The following is an 18,959-nucleotide window of genomic DNA, read 5'->3' as shown; positions in this document are numbered from 1 at the left end:
CTTAATGAATGTTAACTTTCACCAAAAATTTCTAAAGCTTTCAAAATATTACTGCCATTATAATCGTTACCCCTCCCTCCCCCAAAAGTTCAAATTAATTTTGTAAATGTTATTGTTTCTTAAATGTGAATGGATAACACTCAATCAAGCCCCAAAATACACCTGTTGGAAAGTGTTGGAATTTTATACTACCCGTACCATACTCATCAAAATGAAAGTTTAATTACATCTCGAAATCTGGTACTGATTTGTAACAACACATATTACAGTACGCGAAGGATAATAAAATTTCTTATTTCTTTTACTACTGATCAAATTACATGTATTTTGACTATGCAATCTGTTGTAACACATCATACAAAGTATCAGTTAAATTAACAATGCCCTAAAAAAAGTAAAAAAATAACTTAAAAGTCGTTCAAGTCATTTTGTATTGCCAGATATAGCATAGATGTCACGTCAGACCCAGAATTTTCTCAAAAACTTCCTTCTAATCCTCCAAATTATATGTTTTGCCTTAAATGCACTGGAGTTTGATGCTCACCTAATTTCTTCCTCTGCCTAACGTCAAATTTGTCAAACTGGTGATAGAAAGACGAAATTCTGCTATCAATTTACTTTGATAACTTAACGATCATAATATAGAAATTTATTTTAAACTTGCACAGTCTGATTAGAACTTACGTCATAAAAGTTCAAGGACTTATGGTGGCTGAGAGGTCAGACCTTCAGTCTGTCACGCTGGTGGTCTGGGTTCGAGTCTTTAACGACACTTGTGGCGGGCAAAGTCGCATTCTTGAGGTTTTCCCCATTTCCATAAACATTTCTCCATTACGTCATCATTCTATAGCATTCCCCGAATGCTCGCTCGCAACGCACAGAGGGACCAGTGGGGCTTACTTACTTACTTACAAATGGCTTTTAAGGAACCCGAAGGTTCATTGCCGCCCTCACATAAGCCCGCCAGCAGTCCCTATCCTGTGCAAGATTAATCCAGTCTCTATCATCATATCCCACCTCCCTCAAATCCATTTTGTTATCCTCCCATCTACGTCTCGGCCTCCCTAAAGGTCTTTTTCCCTCCGGTCTCCCAACTAACACTCTATATGCATTTCTGGATTCGCCCATACGTGCTACATGCCCTGCCCATCTCAAACGTCTCGATTTTATGTTCCTAATTATGTCAGGTGAAGAATACAATGCGTGCAGTTCTGTGTTGTGTAACTTTCTCCATTCTCCTGTAACTTCATCCCGCTTAGCCCCAAATATTTTCCTTAGCACCTTATTCTCAAACACCCTGAACCTATGTTCCTCTCTCAGAGTGAGAGTCCAAGTTTCACAACCATACAGAAGAACCGGTAATATAACTGTTTTATAAATTCTAGTGGGGCTGCCTGCTCAAAATTGAGTTTGCAGCAAACCTTAGTGTAATCAGCAGATGTGGGTTTGAGAATGTGCTTAGTTTGAGGGTTAGCGCAGTAGATCTTGAAAGATCGCAGCGCTGAGTCATAATGTCTCCCTCCCGGAATTCCATTCCATAAAAGTTCAAAGAATGTCAGACTACTCGCAATTTACAGGATTGACAAACTGGCAGGTAATTAACAGATTTTCGAATAACTTGATGTTCAATGGAGTTTCCTTCATAATATAAGGTTAATCATAAGTAAGTTCCCATTTTGAAATGGTAAATTTTTAGATTCCACAAAAATAAAAACATCAATTTGTTTGTAAAGAAATGGGATTTTAATAAAACACGAAAAAATTAAATATGACCACCACCGTGTTGTTCAACAAGAAATAGTGTTTCTTCTATGTTATAAACTACATTCGTAAGCACATTCCTAGGATGTTTTCAATGACATCAGATATTAACTGTTTCAGTTCTTCACGTGTAGTAGGTCTACTAAGAAATACCTTTTCTTTTAGATAACCCCATAACCAGTAGTCAGCTGAATTTATGTCTGGTGACCTAGAAGGCCAAAAGGCCAACTGTTCAGAAAATGCCTACTAATTAGCTACACGATCACCAAATGTGTTGTGCAATAGGTTTTTACATTTGAAAATATCGCTGCCCGGTTACAGTCATTTTTAATTTCTTCATAGAAATATGGTTCTATTATGAAATGTGACGTAAAACCACACCAGACAGTAACCTTGATATCATGTAAAGGTAAAACCATTGTAAAAATAATTAAAATTACTCTCATAATGCCGTCTGTAATCTGAACAACAATATTATTGTTTATGTTCGACCATGCCGAAATGTAGTAATTATACACCTGGTAGCAGCCCTTTAATGGACCTCATTAAAGTACACCTATTCATTAAAGTTCAGGTGTTCCACCAATCAGAAAATACCACTGTAGCAATATGAAAGCGCAAGTATCGATTATTCTCAGATATGCAATCGAAAGACAACTAGCGAAACGTCACGGAGGCTGGAAATCCAATACTGTCGCAGAAGGTTATGTTCTGTTACTATAATAATTAGCGTTAATTGTAAATAATATTCAAATAAATTGTATTTGTCATCTCGTTTTTCAATGTCTAATTCAATTTCAAGGTTATATCAAGATTAATGTTTATTTTACTCTCTAGATTATATCAAGGTCAATGTCGACATTTGTTTCTCGGAAAAAATCAATACTTTCGCGTCTGCGCACATCTCACAATTTACGAGGTATTGCACAAGGTCAGTTCTGCTCCTCAGTCAGATAAGAATAACATGAATACTTATGAATAATTTAAAGTTAAAAATATAGTCGAGCATAAAAAGTCGTATGAAACTTGACTATAATGGTAATTAAGACGCTCGTATGAAAATTATGAAATGAGTGCAAGTGATTGTTTCATAAACATACTCGCGTCTTAATTACTACCATTACAGGCTCGTTGCATAATGTACTATTATACAAGAGTGACACAGTTACCATAGCAACAATGCATGCATCAATAAAAATAAACCCAAACCTTCTAAACAGTAATGTACCTATATGAAACAAAACTGCTGATATTTACAGAAGATACAGCTGTTTCAAAACGAGAACTCACTTTTGAATAACCTTGTATATTAAATATTCATTCGCATCTTTCTATTCAAATTTGTATCTATACTAGAAAAGAACTTTCATACTACAGTACAAGTGTACCGTAATGACATGTATGTATGGCGACATATAACGATGATTCGACTCAAATCTATATAGTAATAATAAATCTGTAGCCGAAATTTTTCTGGTAATTTTCGATTTTCCAAAAATAATTGGTCCTAACATATATAATTAATCACCCTGAAACCGAAAATCGCTTTTTTGAAATTTTTGTTTGTATGTCTGTCTGTCTGTCTGTCTGTCTGTTACCTTTTCACGCGATAATGGCTGAACTGATTTCGATGAAAATTGGAATATAAATTAAGTTCGTTGTAACTTAGATTTTAGGCTATATTGCATTCAAAATACATTATTTAAAAATGGGGTTATAAGGGGGTCTGAATTAAATAAATCTAAATATCTCACTTATTACTGAGTTTTGTGAAAAATGTTACATAACAAACATTTCTTTAAAAATCATTTCCGATAAGTTTTATTCTTTGAAAAATTTTGATAGGACTGATATTTAATGAGATAAATGAGTTTCAAAATTAAAATAACTGCCATCTAAGGCGGTGTAATGAAATAAACAAATGAATTCGTCTATAAGGGGCCTTGGTCAACAATAATCGAAAGCTATGAATCATAGCCTACAGAGAATGTTTCTGTGTTTGTATGAAATAATATCGGAAGCTAAATTAACCGATTTGTGTAATTAATTATTATTTCATCATCGGAAAGTGTAGTTTCTCTATATGGACATAATGCTATAATGTTATTACAGTAACTTCGGAGTGAATTGAGGACAGGTAAGATTAAAATAGCTTCTTATGCACAAACAACTTGATAGGCTATTTTGTGTATTCGTTTCCTGTATTTCTTAAAATAATGTTTATCTCAGAGAATTAAAGAACCACAAGAGTGTATTGATTTAGTATGCAGTAATAATATGTTAGCTTAGCATTCCATTATTTTATAATCCAAATTTTAACTATGCTCAATTGAACCGTGTTAAAATACATAAAATACATATGCATTAAATGCAATGCAAAAAAATTGGGTAATGAGCCAAGCAGATTATGTTGCGCTGTTGTAAAATAAAATTTGTTCCTCCTGAGATTCAAGAGCCCCATAACAAATTAAAAACTTACTTATCGGTGTACATCCGTTATCAACACATTTTTTATATGATATAATTTAATATAATATAATATAATATAATTTAAGTTATTTAAGTTATTTGAAGGGTTCAGAACCATAGTGGGCCAAGCACCATTTACTGAATATGTAGAAAACAAGGGTTAAAATTAAGTTATTATCATAATTCAATGGAAACATATAGTAAGTAAAATAAAGTATACACATTAAATCTAAATGATATATCAGTCTTCATTAAAGTATGGATGCATGTAATAAAAATTAAGAAACATGTTAAAGGAATTGTCATTGCACCAAATGAGTGGTCTCTGGACCAAAATGATCGCATTTTGATTATTTAAATACAGTTTAAATTAAGTAACATATTAAACGATTTATCCTTCTATCAAACACGAATGTTCCCTGGATCAAATGTCCTATTTTAATTATGTAATTACTTTATATTTATTTCTAACAGGTGCAGCGGAGCGCACGGGTACAGCTAGTCAAGAATAAAAACAAACCAGATCACAAGCAGTACTACCATATTCAGTTACGACCTTGTGCAGCCTGTACTTTAAAGATTCTCAAATTTGAGGAAATTAATAAACTTCCAAAAAATGCATTGACGTTTTGCTTGAGCCCAGCACACTACGGCTACAGGCATCTGAACCTGCTGTGAATTATTGAAAGGACATTTTTGTTACACAAACTCCAACAAATACACCCGCATAACTTAATTTAGAAAAGGTCATCCACCTTCCCCTGAATTCTCCTTTTTCCTCTGCCTCTATTAAATGAGTTTTCAGTGTTCTATGCTTGGGCAATTCCTATTATCCAGCTGTACTAATTCACACTAAATTGCTAGTACTGGAGAGATGTCATGTCGCTAGCTGTGATCCCACCAAACCTTCCCTGACAATATGCTTCCTTATAAATAAGTAGGAAGACATGCACAGCAAAATCTTAATGTTATTTTGGTTAGTAACATCACCATGGCAAAATTCCCAACATGCTGGAAACAAAATTAACATACGATGAAAGAGTAATGGAACGGAGAAAAATTCTCTCCGGCGCCGGGATTTGAACCCGGGTTTTCAGCTCTACGTGCTGATGCTTTATCCACTAAGCCACACCGGAGTCCACCCTGGCGTCGGAAGAATCGTCTCAATTTTAAGTTCCAACTCTTGGGTTCCCTCTAGTGGCTGCCCTCTGCACTACGTCACAGATATCTACGAACCTAGGACCGAAGCCCACACATGTGCTGAGGTGCACTCGTTATGAGTGACTAGTTGGCCGGGATCCGACGGAATAAGCGCCGTCTTAAATCACGAAGTGATTTACGCATATCATATATATTATTATAATGTACCGAAGTACATATGATATTTCCATGCAGATATTCTGCGTCATCATACGATGAAAGAGTAATGGAATGGAGAGTTGGAACTTAAAACTGAAACGATTCTTCCGACGCCGGGGTGGAATCCAGTGTGGCTTAGTGGATAAAGCATCAGCACATAGAGCTGAAAACCCGGGTTCAAATCCCGGCACCGGAGAGAATTTTTCTCCGTTCCATTACTCTTTCATCGTATGATGACGCAGAATATCTGCATGGAAATATCATATGTAATTGGTACATTATAATAATATATAAAATTAACATACCTTACTTGTTTACAAATGGCTTTTAAGGAACCTGGAGGTTCATTGCCGCCCTCACATAAACCCGTCATCGGTCCCTATCCTGAGCAAGATGAATCAAGTCCCTAGCATCATATCTCACCACCCTCAAATACATTTTAATATTATCCTTGTCTCGGCCTCCCCAAAGGTCTTTTTCCCTCAGGTCTTCCAACTAACACTCTGTATAATTTCTAGATTCACTCAAACGTGCTACATGTCCTGCCCATACCAAACGTCTGCATTTAATGTTCCTAATTAAGTTACATCAGGTGAAGAATACAATGCGTGCAGTTCTGCGTTATGTAACTTCCTCCATTCTCTTGTAACTTCGTCCCTCTTAGCCCTGTATATTTTCTTAAGCACTTTATTCTCTAACACCCTTAACCTCTGTTCCTCTCTCAAAGTGAGAGTCCAAGTTTCACAACCATACAGAACAATCCGTAATATAACTGTTTTATATTAACTATACCTACCTAAAATAAATCATACTGCACTAAGTAAACTTAACATAAATTAGTCTGTGTAACCTAACCCGATTTACTACCTGTAAAACATTGTTTACACCAGTGATTCTCAACCAGGGGACTATGGCCCTCTGTGGTTCCGAAGGGCAGTTAATGGGGGCCCGAAAACATAATAATAATAATAATAATAATAATAATAATAATAATAATAATAATAATAATAATAATAATATATATATATTTTTTTAATAGCTGTTCTATGAAAACTATCCGACTATTTTTGGGTTAAATAACAATATAATTGTATTATTTTCTTTTAAAATTAACACCAAATTAACAAATTTCACATTACTGTGTTCTACATTTTACTGTGCCGGCGGGAGGGAGGGACTCACTAAAGAAGAGGAGTCTCATCAAAAAAGTTGAGAAACACTGATATACACTACACTTCTTATCCAAGTACCCAATCTAACCTGTGATATCCACATAATCTAAGCTACTCTAACTTAAGCTAATCTATGCTATCTAGCCAAACTACCCAATAGCAATTAAAGAAACCTGAACAAACCAAACCTACGTAAAATATTATAGATCATGACCTACATACCGGACTCTGAAAGCAAGCAAGGGCATTTTGATGCTTTTTTTTGTCTACAATAACAAGCAAATAAGGAAAATGTCGTTTGTCTTCAATTTCTCAATAGCCAAAAACACTGCGAATTTCATACTTTAAACCACAGAAAGGAAATGGTGAGGAATTATGTCTTCATTTAAAATCATAGGATGAGATGATAACGATGATGAAAGGAGAGTATGTGATGACTTAAATTGCCGACTGTGTTATCAGACTGCCTTACGTGGTCGAGTTTATTGTACATGTCGCTAGACCGCATGGGCGGCTTTTGGGGTAGTGCCAGTGTGCCATGGCACCGCCAATGAAATAAACAAAAAATAATATCCTAAAAAGCAGTTGTAATAGTTTATTTCTACACTTTTATTCGTATTTCATCTGAACGAGCGCGCACTGATCGGGACACACTCTTGCAGCATTTTTTCCGAACTTTGGATTGGGTTATTTTACGACGCTGTATCAACATCTACGTTATTTAGCGTCTGAATGAAATGAAGGTGATAATGCCGGTGAAATGAGTCCGGGGTCCAGCACCGAAAGTTACCCAGCATTTGCTCGTATTGGGTTGAGGGAAAACTCCGGAAAAAACCTCAACCAGATAACTTTCCCCGACTGGGATTCGAACCCGGGCCACCTGGTTTCGCGGCCAGACGCGTTGACCGTTACTCCACAGGTGTGGACCCGAAATTTGGATCCACTTCTGTGTGGCACTGCCTACGTCCATATAACACTGTACAAAAGGCTACTGATTCTAGTTTATATACGTTTCTTATGGCAGACTTTGAGCCAAATTCAGTTTGACTCAGTACCGGTAGTTAATATTTCGCCCGCTAGAGCACAGTAATGCATAAATTTCGCTAGATGGCAGGGTTGTTGGAGACGTTAGGAAGGGAACCCTCAACCGCAGGCTTGCACGAAAACACAAGTTAAAGTTCCGCGCCAAATGTTAATGTAATGTTGCCAATTCAAAACTAATGCACATAACTTGGATTTGAATGTGTAAAGTGTTATCAGTTTAACTATATTGAATGCAGAGATAGTCATGGTTCTTTTTAGAAAGATAAATATATATATTTTTTTATATTATGTAAAACTGTTTGTTAATGTTGTGTAATATTTGTTTTATTTTGCGGCAACTAAATATTGCTACACTGTTGCTACAGTATTGATGCTTTTGTTAACGATACACGAGATCTGTGCAGGACATGAACATGTGTTATTCAGGCCACTGCCTTGGATTCATCGGCCTGTTAAATAAAATCCAAACGTGTTCGTTTATTATCTATATCACTGTTTATCTCGTGTGTTTTTGCCAGTAATTTTATATAAAATTTATTTGTATTTGACTAACAATACTGTGAAAGTTTTGCATTATCTGTATCTGTAAATTTCGTTATTAGTTTCGGAAATGTTATTGTAACTGTTACTAGATGCATTATTAACTGTACACCTGGTAAAATAGCTGGCTTAATTAATGTTTTATTTAACATAATGTAAACGTGAGCTGCGATTATCAGTTTCACTAGGGTAATTTGCGTAAAACCATTTTTCATTTTTGGCACCACCACCAGAATGCCTCACCGCCCGCCACTGCTAAACTGTAAATTCAGAGTTCAAACCAGGCTAAGATGATTAAAATCCCTGGCATAGCTTCCTTCCAAACCAAGTAAAGTTAGTGATTTTGTGTCACATATGTGTGATACACATAATAATTCTGGACCTGAAAGAAGAGGGCTCCAGGAAAAACTTAATGGTCACTTCCCTCTCAAGTCAAAAATAAGTATACTAATCATAACCATAAACTTAATCGTAATTAAGGAATTCTGCTACTCAGGTCCCCCCAACCCCACTCCATCTCTAACGCTCCAGAATAGCAAAATATAAGATGACCTAGCATTAGCAAACTAACGAACCATAATATATTTTTTTGCTGGAACACAGACACAATATCCATTTGGTCATGCTCATAAATTATGTGTCCACCATTTTCTGTCCACTAAATGAGGACTGAGGTGAAGATGCCCAAATAACAGAATTCCCATAATTCCTGAAGTCCACAAATTAAAAAAAATTACTTTCTTTGAGGACGTAAAATTCTAGTTATTTCGATCAAGTACTGCTCCTTCCATTTCCGCATCTTTATAAAACTTGAGAAGACAGCTAATACCTCTCGGAGAATTTATGCTGTCTTCATTCTTATGTACCGTACCAATAATTCTGAACTATTTTCTCTACTTATCATAAACTCAGAATTTAGGACTTTTTAATGGGATGTCTAACATTTTGTCACACGTTCATAATGGTAATTCTGTTATTCCTTTGGTTTTCCTAATGAATTCCATACACTTACAAATTTATTTGTGATATCAGTGATACGTTACAATTTGACGCTCATTTCAACCTTCAACAATATTTATAGCGCATTACTGACCTACTGTATCAAACCTAATAACTGATGACCTATGGTATCGAAACTAACATTTCATATTTCAGGTTCGAATCTAGAAGGTCTCGCTTTTCTTCTTCCACTGATTCATGTTTCTATTACATAGGTTCTTCCTATGTACAATGCTAATTCCATTACAACGAGTTCATTGGTATCTACAAGAATATCAAAAATCAAGATGTAGCCTATAATATCAAATAAGTTCAATAATTTATCTATAACCACGAATGAGATAGCCATTATATAAGAGGGCATTATATTAGTGGAGATAAAAGCTGTGGAGCAGAACAGAAATGGACTTAAAATCAGTATTATTTTAAGTGGACATTAAATCAAAAGAATGTGTGCACGTTATGTCTGAGGACGACATGTATTGGAACCATTTTCTGTTTATCGAAAATAGTACCTAGCTAAAATAGCTTACTAGTAACATAGCATTACATTTTGTTTTGAACGGTTCAAGCAAATCTTCACTGGACATAAATTCTAAACAATTCCATAAAATTGGATGACGCTTTTCAACCTCTCTCTCAGTCCTATCTTAAAAGGAACATGGATATTTATAAAAGTACCGTTATGGTTTGGTTTCTAATGAGTTGTTTGTAACAACGAAATCGTTAACAATCTCGCTTTCCAGTACTTGGAAGTGATGTTACTTTCTTCAAGCACAGCATCACCGAAATCAATAACTACATAATATTCTTGGAAGTTCAGTGATCTCTATTGTATTTATACTAACTCTGCTTCAGGTTTTTCACACTCCCCACTTGTTGCCAAGGATTCTTTCCTTTCACATCCAGTGGAACTTGATTCTGGTGTCAGAGAAGTCACTCTGGGTGTATTTATAAACTTGTGGATGACATATTCAATTAAGTCTGACCAGTCCTGAAAAATAACAAAATACAAATAAATAAAATCTGCGCATTCTTTCAAATTTTGCACAAAATTATACAAATATTTATTCATGTTGAATTTTTCGTACACTACTTTTAACACTTGACTTATAAATAATTGATTAAATGGCGATCTTACTCGTGTTAATTATGTAAGCATGTGCGGCTTACAGCTGTTTCGGTGCTACTTGACACCATCCTCACATACAACCCAAAAACCAAAAACTCAACACACTAGAACAATATGAAATATACAGACACACTAAAACACACCCTAATCAAATTCTCAACACACAGATCAATTTCAGAACACACACACTATTTGACACAACTCTTCATCATATGAACGCACCCACACAACAGACAGCGAAGTTAAGATGGCGCCGAGACACAGAAGGCTCTGAGGATGATGTCAAGTAGCACCGAAACAGCTGTAAGCCGCACATGCTTACATAATTAACACGAGTAAGATCGCCATTTAATCAATTAAATATTTATTTTTAAGTTTGTTTGGAAGATACTGTTAGAAAATGAACGAGTAAAATCAACTATCACATACATAGGTAATTTAAAAACAACAAAATCTGCTAACTTTACACTTTGCCAATGACAAAGTAATATTAAACAGCAAGTACTGTACAACCTGGTGAAAGACTTTTTCGAATTCCATCATAATTGTGAAAAATACAAAATGAAAATTTCAGTTGAAAAATAACACGACATTATTCTAACAAGAAAAGACGAACATTCCATTCGCGACATCTTGCAACTGTTGCTTCTTTGCTTTTATTGTGTGCACATCAATAACACTGCCATCTACCTTCTGGGGTCTCATTGAAAAATGTAGGTCGCTACTTCAATTTATAACTTGCTAACTCTCTCTCGTATTAAAAATAATCACTGTTTCTAAGAATATTTCTTTTAGTTATCTTGCTGAAAATTACGATTTTATGCAATATCAGGGTTTTGTGTAACATATACTATATGTCCTCCATTTATTTATCTATGGTATATGAATGAAGAGAACTAACAAAATTCTTACATCGCAAATTTCGAAGTCCATCTCCCAGATTTGTGAAAATGCTTTGAGAATATTTGGTTGAAAGAGTGCAGAAGCTTGCTCTAAATCTCCTCCAACATGGTGCATCATGGTGAAGACGCAGTCATTTATGAACTCCCCATTGTTTTGGAAGTCTTCCAAGAGCAGTCCATACTGTCGCATCACCTCCACTGTTGCAAACCTGTACACCACGTTTATCATGAATAAACATATTTAAAAGATGCGACAGTTTCACATATATTTCAATAGCACCTACAACGAAATTAAGAATTAGACCATAGTAAAGACTAAATACAGTAAATAAGAAGGAAGCCATACCTTCATTTTAATACTCAGAAATCTTACAATTAGAAATAGCTACTATTCATCTATAAAATATTAAAATAAAATAGGTATATCAATCTAGTATATAAAAAAACACATATTACATGCATAACTTTATATCAGAATAATAACAGAAAATAAATATTCCAGCATCGAGTCTGTTATTTATGTAACGTTTCATTTTTTTAAGACCTAGGCCTACTGTATTTATTGCTCTAAATTGCTACAGAGTTCCTTGCACATGTAACCCAGACAATATAATTACAACTAGAACTAATCATGGTTTAGCTTTTGGTTGCTTCATAAGTGCAAAGTCGTTGATTAATTATTGCAACAATAACCAGGATAGCAATTAAGCCTACTGCAATGCTACAACATCGTCATAACCATAATATTTTTTTCTAATTCCTATTCAGCATTCTAGGAGGCCGAGGAAAGAGGAATCTGTATGTTGGCTTCGTTAACAAGAGTCATTCTCTTTCTCTGATGATGGCACCGATATTCAGCTCCAAAACATTGGATATTTCTGCTTTTATGACATAGTGTAAGAAAAAAAATTATTGTACAAAGTATAAAAATGCATTCCATTAACAGAATTTTCAAACAATAATGTGCTATTACCTAAACAACTCTATATTATCTGAAAAGGTAAAAGGTAAACTTTTACAACGACGTTAAGTTTTCACTGATATTGTTACCAGTATATTTTATTTATTATTTTTCACAGACATGATACGTCAGTAGAGAAGAGAACTTTAAAAATTCATAAAAATATTATTTCCGTTTTCTTTTACCCATTTCAAGGAACCTGATTTGAACAACACAAGATGGAAGTTATATTTCAGGTCTATAAATGAGCCTTGGCCACATGGCCCTTATGTTAAAACTGACACCAATAAGTGACTGTCTAATCACAGTATCTTCTTTATACCGTGGTTTAATCCAAATGTATCCCATGCTTCACATTTTCAACAGTAAGCTCAATATCTCTTACATGCAGTAAGCTATGTCCCAAAACACTAAAATTAAAAGTACATGTGGCTATAAGAATATTTTTATTGTTCATTTATGTGTATTGCACTCATAAAAATCCGACTAAAACCCGAGTCACTTGTAGTAGTATTAATATAACACACAAAAAACAGATTACTCTAAAACTAAGGTGTATTTAGTAGAATAGTGTAAGAATATTTCTATTTAGTTTCTTCTCAAGTACACGTCCTCAGATTCTACACAGAATCCACCAGAAACAGCCTGCATATCATATCATATCTTCCATTGTTCAACTTTCCGGTCATAATTTATTAGAGTGAAGAAATTTACTTACAGGTATTAAGTAACAATCTATAGTTTCACATACCTATATTATGTACCTACTTTCTTTCTTAACGCGATTTGTACTTTTTAGGTTTGCTACACTTGTGAAGGGCGAATCTACAATTTCAAATTCCCATTTTGTATTAATAACTTATGAAACAATGCAATTGAATTGATGGTATACAGAGTGGACGAGACGAAATACCACAACTTGACTAAAAATCCAGCGACTTCTGCATGCTATTTTTTGGCAAAAAAATCTCCCACCAAACTGTGTTCGTATTTCGAGGCAAGATAAACTCAAATAAAAAAGCTTACCTTATTGTTGTACATGCTGGAAATGGGTTACCTTCTGCATTCAAGCAAGTTTCATATTTCTTCAGCACATTCTGCAGTTAATTTTGACTTATGTTCTGTAATTCTTGTTGGATGTTTTCCTAAATCTTAGTCGCGTCGTCTGGAAGCATGCACCTCACGGGATTCGTACAGTTTAAACTTCAAATTTAGTCCGTTTTGAACTGATGTTTTAGCCATCCCTACCTCCTGAGCTTATAGGCGCAAAGATTTTCGAGAGCTCTGTTCTAATCAAAAACTTATTTCGTCTAATTTTTTCTCTGTAAAGATCCGTTTATTCATTTGAGGCTCCCTATTTTGAGTTAAGCCTGTCTCATTAAATTCTTTTATGAGTCTGTATATTATTGTTTCTCGCGCACAAGAAAGTCGAGAAACCGACGACGGAATTTTCGCAGACATTTTCTCCACGAAGATTTTTTCGTAAAAATATTTCAAATAAAAATGCATTATACATCTTAATTACACAACTTTTAACACTATATCACTTCGGAAAACGTATTATGTGTCTTTCTCGTGTTAAATTTTACATTACCTCGTTTAACGAGAAAAAAAAATGCATTTTTTCGCAGCTGAGGAGTGGAAGCAGAATCTGTTACGAGGATAAATAGAACCATAAAACCTGGGCTCGCAAACCACAGTTTCCTTGAGTCGTGGTGGCGTTTCGTTCTGTCCATTCTGTATTTTGTGTGTTCTGGATTTCACTCATGAGCAACAACTTCGTTCTGTTTAATAACTCCAAGTTAAAATCCATTGCAAAAGAATGTTACTAACCGAACAATAGAGACCATTCCAAATATACCGATATGTAACAAGTAAATCATTCGAATATCTTCTTAGTTATCGATCCATTGCCCTAAAGAATCTAAAAAATCCTTAGTGACAAAATTCAGACTTCCCACTCAGCATGGCTGCTTGCCCAAGCCTGTACACAAAGACTGGAATTTTGGCTTCATTGATTCATCTGCTGTGTAACAAGGACGTACCAATTGATGGAGATCACCTACTGATTTGTGAAGCTCTTCTCAGGCTAATAAAACTGTTCATTGCTACTGGGTTGAAAGAGAACTTCACTGCCAATCAGTTGAGTAGCAGACATCAACCAAGCAATAATTTCGCCATCTTGTTGATTATAATGATGTGTTATTTTCTGGAACAACAACATTTCTGACATGGACAAGTAGCTGATTTAATGAACAAACTTCCAGCTCTAATTTCGTACAGTTTTTCAAACACAAATTGTAACTAGAAATGTTTAAACAATGAAAATATTGTAACTCATGCTAAATGTCAATAATGCAGATAATATTCGCATAATTCACCTATAGGCTACAATTCAAAAGTAATTTAATTAATAACCGTTAGCCACACAAAATCTTATTTACATATGCGATGTAGACAATGTTCAGATTTCAACTTATCAATCGTAAAGGTAAATGCGACTTCTTAAAATACATTTTGAAATGTTCGTCCAAATGAGAGTTTTCAGCACAAATATGACTGCAGAAAATGGTATTAAAGCTTGACAGCAGCTTAGGATTAGAAATTGGTATGAGACAAGTCGAGGCCAAATGACCGTCGAAAATTAGATGGCTTCCAATGGCTGCGTCAGCATTCTCAATTTAAGGCGGAGAAGGGGAAGGAGGAGTACTTTCGGATGGGCAGAACTTAGTGAAAGTGGACAATCCTCATAGCATCCATAAAGCAAAGAAGGGACATTATTAGGACTGCTAAATCTTAGAAAGTCGTCAACTTAATGGCTATTTCTTTCAATTTATCGTTCTTTCTGGTAAAAGCAATATTAGTCTGCATAAATATGTTTTTATTTCTTTATTAATCAGGTTGCATCAAAATTCGTCGGAGTGAGGGTATCAAAGCTACCAATATGCTACTGGTAACTCAGACCATTGAAATTGTTCTGGGAGTTCATTATAACTGGTCAACGCAAAAGCATACATAATAAAAAGAGTTTTCTTTTCCCTATCCACGGGGAATTAACTTTCCCAACTAGCCTACAAGAACAATGTGATTTCCTTTGCAGGAAAAAGCAGTAATATGTGGCCTGATACCATTTACTTTCAATTTTCTTCTTCTATAAATATAAATACTAAGAACAATAAATGCCGCATTTTCTACTTTTAACATCATCAGCCATTGCCTTCGGTGTCAGTTAATTGGACGTTAAAATAAATAATTAAAAAAAAAGACAAATTAATGTCCTATGGTAACGGTACCGGTAATTAGCACAGTATGTTGTCTCAGCAAAACATGTTTGCTCAGGGTACTGACATTTCCTATGGACTGCCTCATTGCGCGGAGCAATGGACTGCAATAACAGCATTCCTAGAGCAATACTGACAAGTGAGAGCCTCACAAACATTAGTTAGATATCAACATGCACTTCTTATTTTAAAAATATCTTCATGGAACTTTCTTATGTGATAGCCTAGATCATATATGTAACAGATAGGTCATCGCTATGTTAAAATCGGCAGCAGTTTGAAGCTAATGCAATTCAAATGGGAATTATGACGCGACTCCTTATGTACCAACTAGATGGCAGCATAGTAAACCTGACAAAAGTTGTTAACGTCAAAGCCTAGAAGGCTGACTTATCTGGGGTATATATGATCTAGGGTGATAGTAATTATGTATTATATATTCTATTTTCACTGATTACTGTTAAGTTATTTCAATAAATAAATAACGGCTGCACTGTGTTAACATTATCAATTTTTGGTGTGATGTTACCTGATTGACTAGTTTCAATGAATCCTAGGAAAATGTATGGTAAGACTTTCATGTGTTAAATATCAACGTACCTCGTTCACATGTTTCGACCTATTTATGGGTCATCTTCAGAACTGATCGTTGTTGGTCTTGGCGCCACTTGTTCTGTTTCCTGTGAGGGTGTGTTCCTGTGGTATAGTGTAGAGTCAAAGAGTGTGTGTGTTTTGAAGTTGATTTGTGTGTTGAGAATTTCGTTGGGGTGTGTTTGTGTGCGCCTGTATATTTCATATTGTTCTAGTGTGTTTAGTTTCTGGCTTTTTGGTTGGATGTGGCGCCAAGATCAACAACGACCAGTTCTGAAGATGACCCATAAATAGGTTGAAACATGTAAACGAGGTACGTTGAAATTTAACATAGGAAAGTCTTACCAGACATATTCCGAAGTGATACAGTATTAAAAGTTGTGTAATCAAGATGTAGAATCCTAGGATTCAGAGGATGATGCAAACAACATCGAAACTAGTCAATCAGGTAACATAACACCAAAAATTTATGTTAACACAGTATTTATTGACATAACTTAACAGTACATCGGTGATTATATAAATATTAAAAGAGTGTATTCAAGAATGAAGATTTATTTTCTTATATATATATATTTTTTTTTTACTTGTTCCCTATCTCAAAGCTACAATGCTGACATAAGATCTACGAAATACAATAAATGAAATGAAGAAAATTAAACCAATTAAATAATGTGTCCATATAATACTGGTCAGTGTTTTTATGAATTCCAAATATATTTAATAGGAATTATAGTGTAAGTTACATGAACACTTTCATTGGTACTTCATTATATCGTATTTAATCATCATATTTAAAATAAAAATTAGTTTCTTCTATAGTTTATGAAAACTTCAAAGTAGAATATCTGAACTTACATGATGTTACAAAGTTCCTGGGTTCTTCTTCACAAAACATCTGAAACACCCTATTATTAAGACCTTGATGCACTGCAAAATGAAAACTGAAAATGTTCATAAATAAAAAAATGCAACATACAAGTCAATAACGTAAAAACATGTTTCAGTAATACATGTGCAACATATTAGCGTTAGTAGATAGCAAGCAAATAATAAAATAAACATAAAATAACAATATAAACACAGAACACAATCCTTGCAATACATTTAACATATATTCTTCATTCAAACAAGAGATGTTTTGATCATAGTCTGTTAAGAATTTTTTTTGTCAAGTATGTGACGAGCTCTCTTTCTCAAACCACGTATCAGTCTACAGTAAGTGTAACATAATTATCTGAAATTTCGTCTTACAATGCACATTTCAATTTCAAATCCTTTCACTTTTGAAAGAATCTCTCAAACTCTGATTAATGAAAATTATTTGTGCATTTCAGACCGCTTCATGTGTACAATCAACCACCTTCAACAGAAGATCACAATGAATTTAAAATCACACAAGATTCTAATTACTTGTATGAAGACTCTTTTACACATGTTGCTATAGAAACAAACAGCCATTTAAAAAATTTAACCTAACGCTTTCAAAAATGTTGTAGAATAGTCGCAGATTTAATTTATGTACATAAACTGTACATATATTTTGAACAAATAATAATGTGTCATCTTAAACAGGTAAAGTTTAGACCACAACTCTTCTTAATCATATTTCCGGAATGTCTTCACTGATATTCTGTAAGAATGTCTTAAATATTTATTTGCTTGAAACAAATTAACGAATAAAAAGAATAGATTTAAATTAAGAGACAAATAAAAGATTATGTTGTAATGGAGAAAAAGCAAACAAACAAAATAAAACACAATGATTTCTAACTTTCAACGACTTCTTCAATAATGATAGCAATATTACTGAGCAAATGGAACAATCAGCTAAGTATCCAAAGATATAGTGTAGTTATTAATTCCAGTACTGAAATTTTGATAACAAACATGATCATTAAACACATGTAAGAAATTTGACCTCCATTTTATACAATTAATCTATGTTTATTTAGCATCACACTATGTTAAAATGTTCAAGTTTAAAGGCATAAAATACAATTTAAAGCCTCTATCTACATGCCAAAGATGCATACAGAAGACAGATAGGTAGAGACTTCGGCAATAGAAGGTTCTGAAATGGCCAGAGTCGTGTTCAGATCCATTTCTATCTCTTTACTCAATTGTATAGGTGATTGAGATGGGTTTGAAGATATCCGAAGCTATAACGACATGAAAAACTGTGTCTCTACCTGGAATTGAACTTGGACTATTCCAGTCAATAACCTGTAGTTCTATTGACAGAACTTGCTCCAAATATGTAAAATAAATGTAACAAATTAAATATTACGCTGAAGAAACAATAAAGGCACGAAATCAATATTTTGTAAAGATTCTTTTTACATTTCGATTATATTACAAGCTTGCAATGCAGGATCACTACAAATATATATAGCTTATGGTCTGGATGACGTCAGTGGATGTTAATATTAAGAAAAAAAATTAGTGCTTGTATACTGCAAACTACATACATTAACACATACCGCACCTAATACAACTGATGTGTTGTAGCTGGAGTGTAACAATCAGCATAACATATGCACAATGATTATTATTGTTCAATAATGGCGCGAGATGAGTAAAGTACCAGAAAAAAGTTATGGGCCGAATCTTGAAGGCAGTCCTCCTGTATATAGGCAACAAGTTTCGCAAGATTGTCCACAAGTAGCATGCATATATATATATGAAGAGTTTGCGGGATAAACGTTGAATGTCACATTTCTGTTAAGGATTAGATAATGATCTAAT

At 34.4% G+C, this 18,959-nt stretch overlaps 1 protein-coding gene and 1 non-coding gene across 8 annotated transcripts in view; one reads left to right on the top strand and one right to left on the bottom strand.

The window, feature by feature from the left end:
* Positions 1-18,959, bottom strand: part of tim (timeless) — a 200,764-nt gene that overhangs the window by 36,301 nt on the left and 145,504 nt on the right. For all 7 annotated transcript variants that reach the window (XM_069836319.1, XM_069836323.1, XM_069836324.1 and 4 more), the window contains 2 exons: positions 11,389-11,587; positions 10,193-10,338 (listed from right to left, as the gene is read on the bottom strand). In XM_069836319.1, coding sequence (XP_069692420.1) covers positions 10,193-10,338; positions 11,389-11,587 — 345 coding nt within the window. The remainder of the gene's footprint in view (positions 1-10,192; positions 10,339-11,388; positions 11,588-18,959) is intronic.
* TRNAY-AUA (transfer RNA tyrosine (anticodon AUA)) lies at positions 5,714-5,785 on the top strand. The gene has a single exon. It is a non-coding gene; the product is annotated as a tRNA-Tyr (tRNA).

Source organism: Periplaneta americana, chromosome 9, assembly GCF_040183065.1.
Source record: "Periplaneta americana isolate PAMFEO1 chromosome 9, P.americana_PAMFEO1_priV1, whole genome shotgun sequence".
NCBI lineage: Eukaryota > Metazoa > Arthropoda > Insecta > Blattodea > Blattidae > Periplaneta > Periplaneta americana.
The sequence above is the reverse complement of the archived record's forward strand: the minus strand, read 5'-3'. Positions and strand labels throughout refer to the sequence as shown.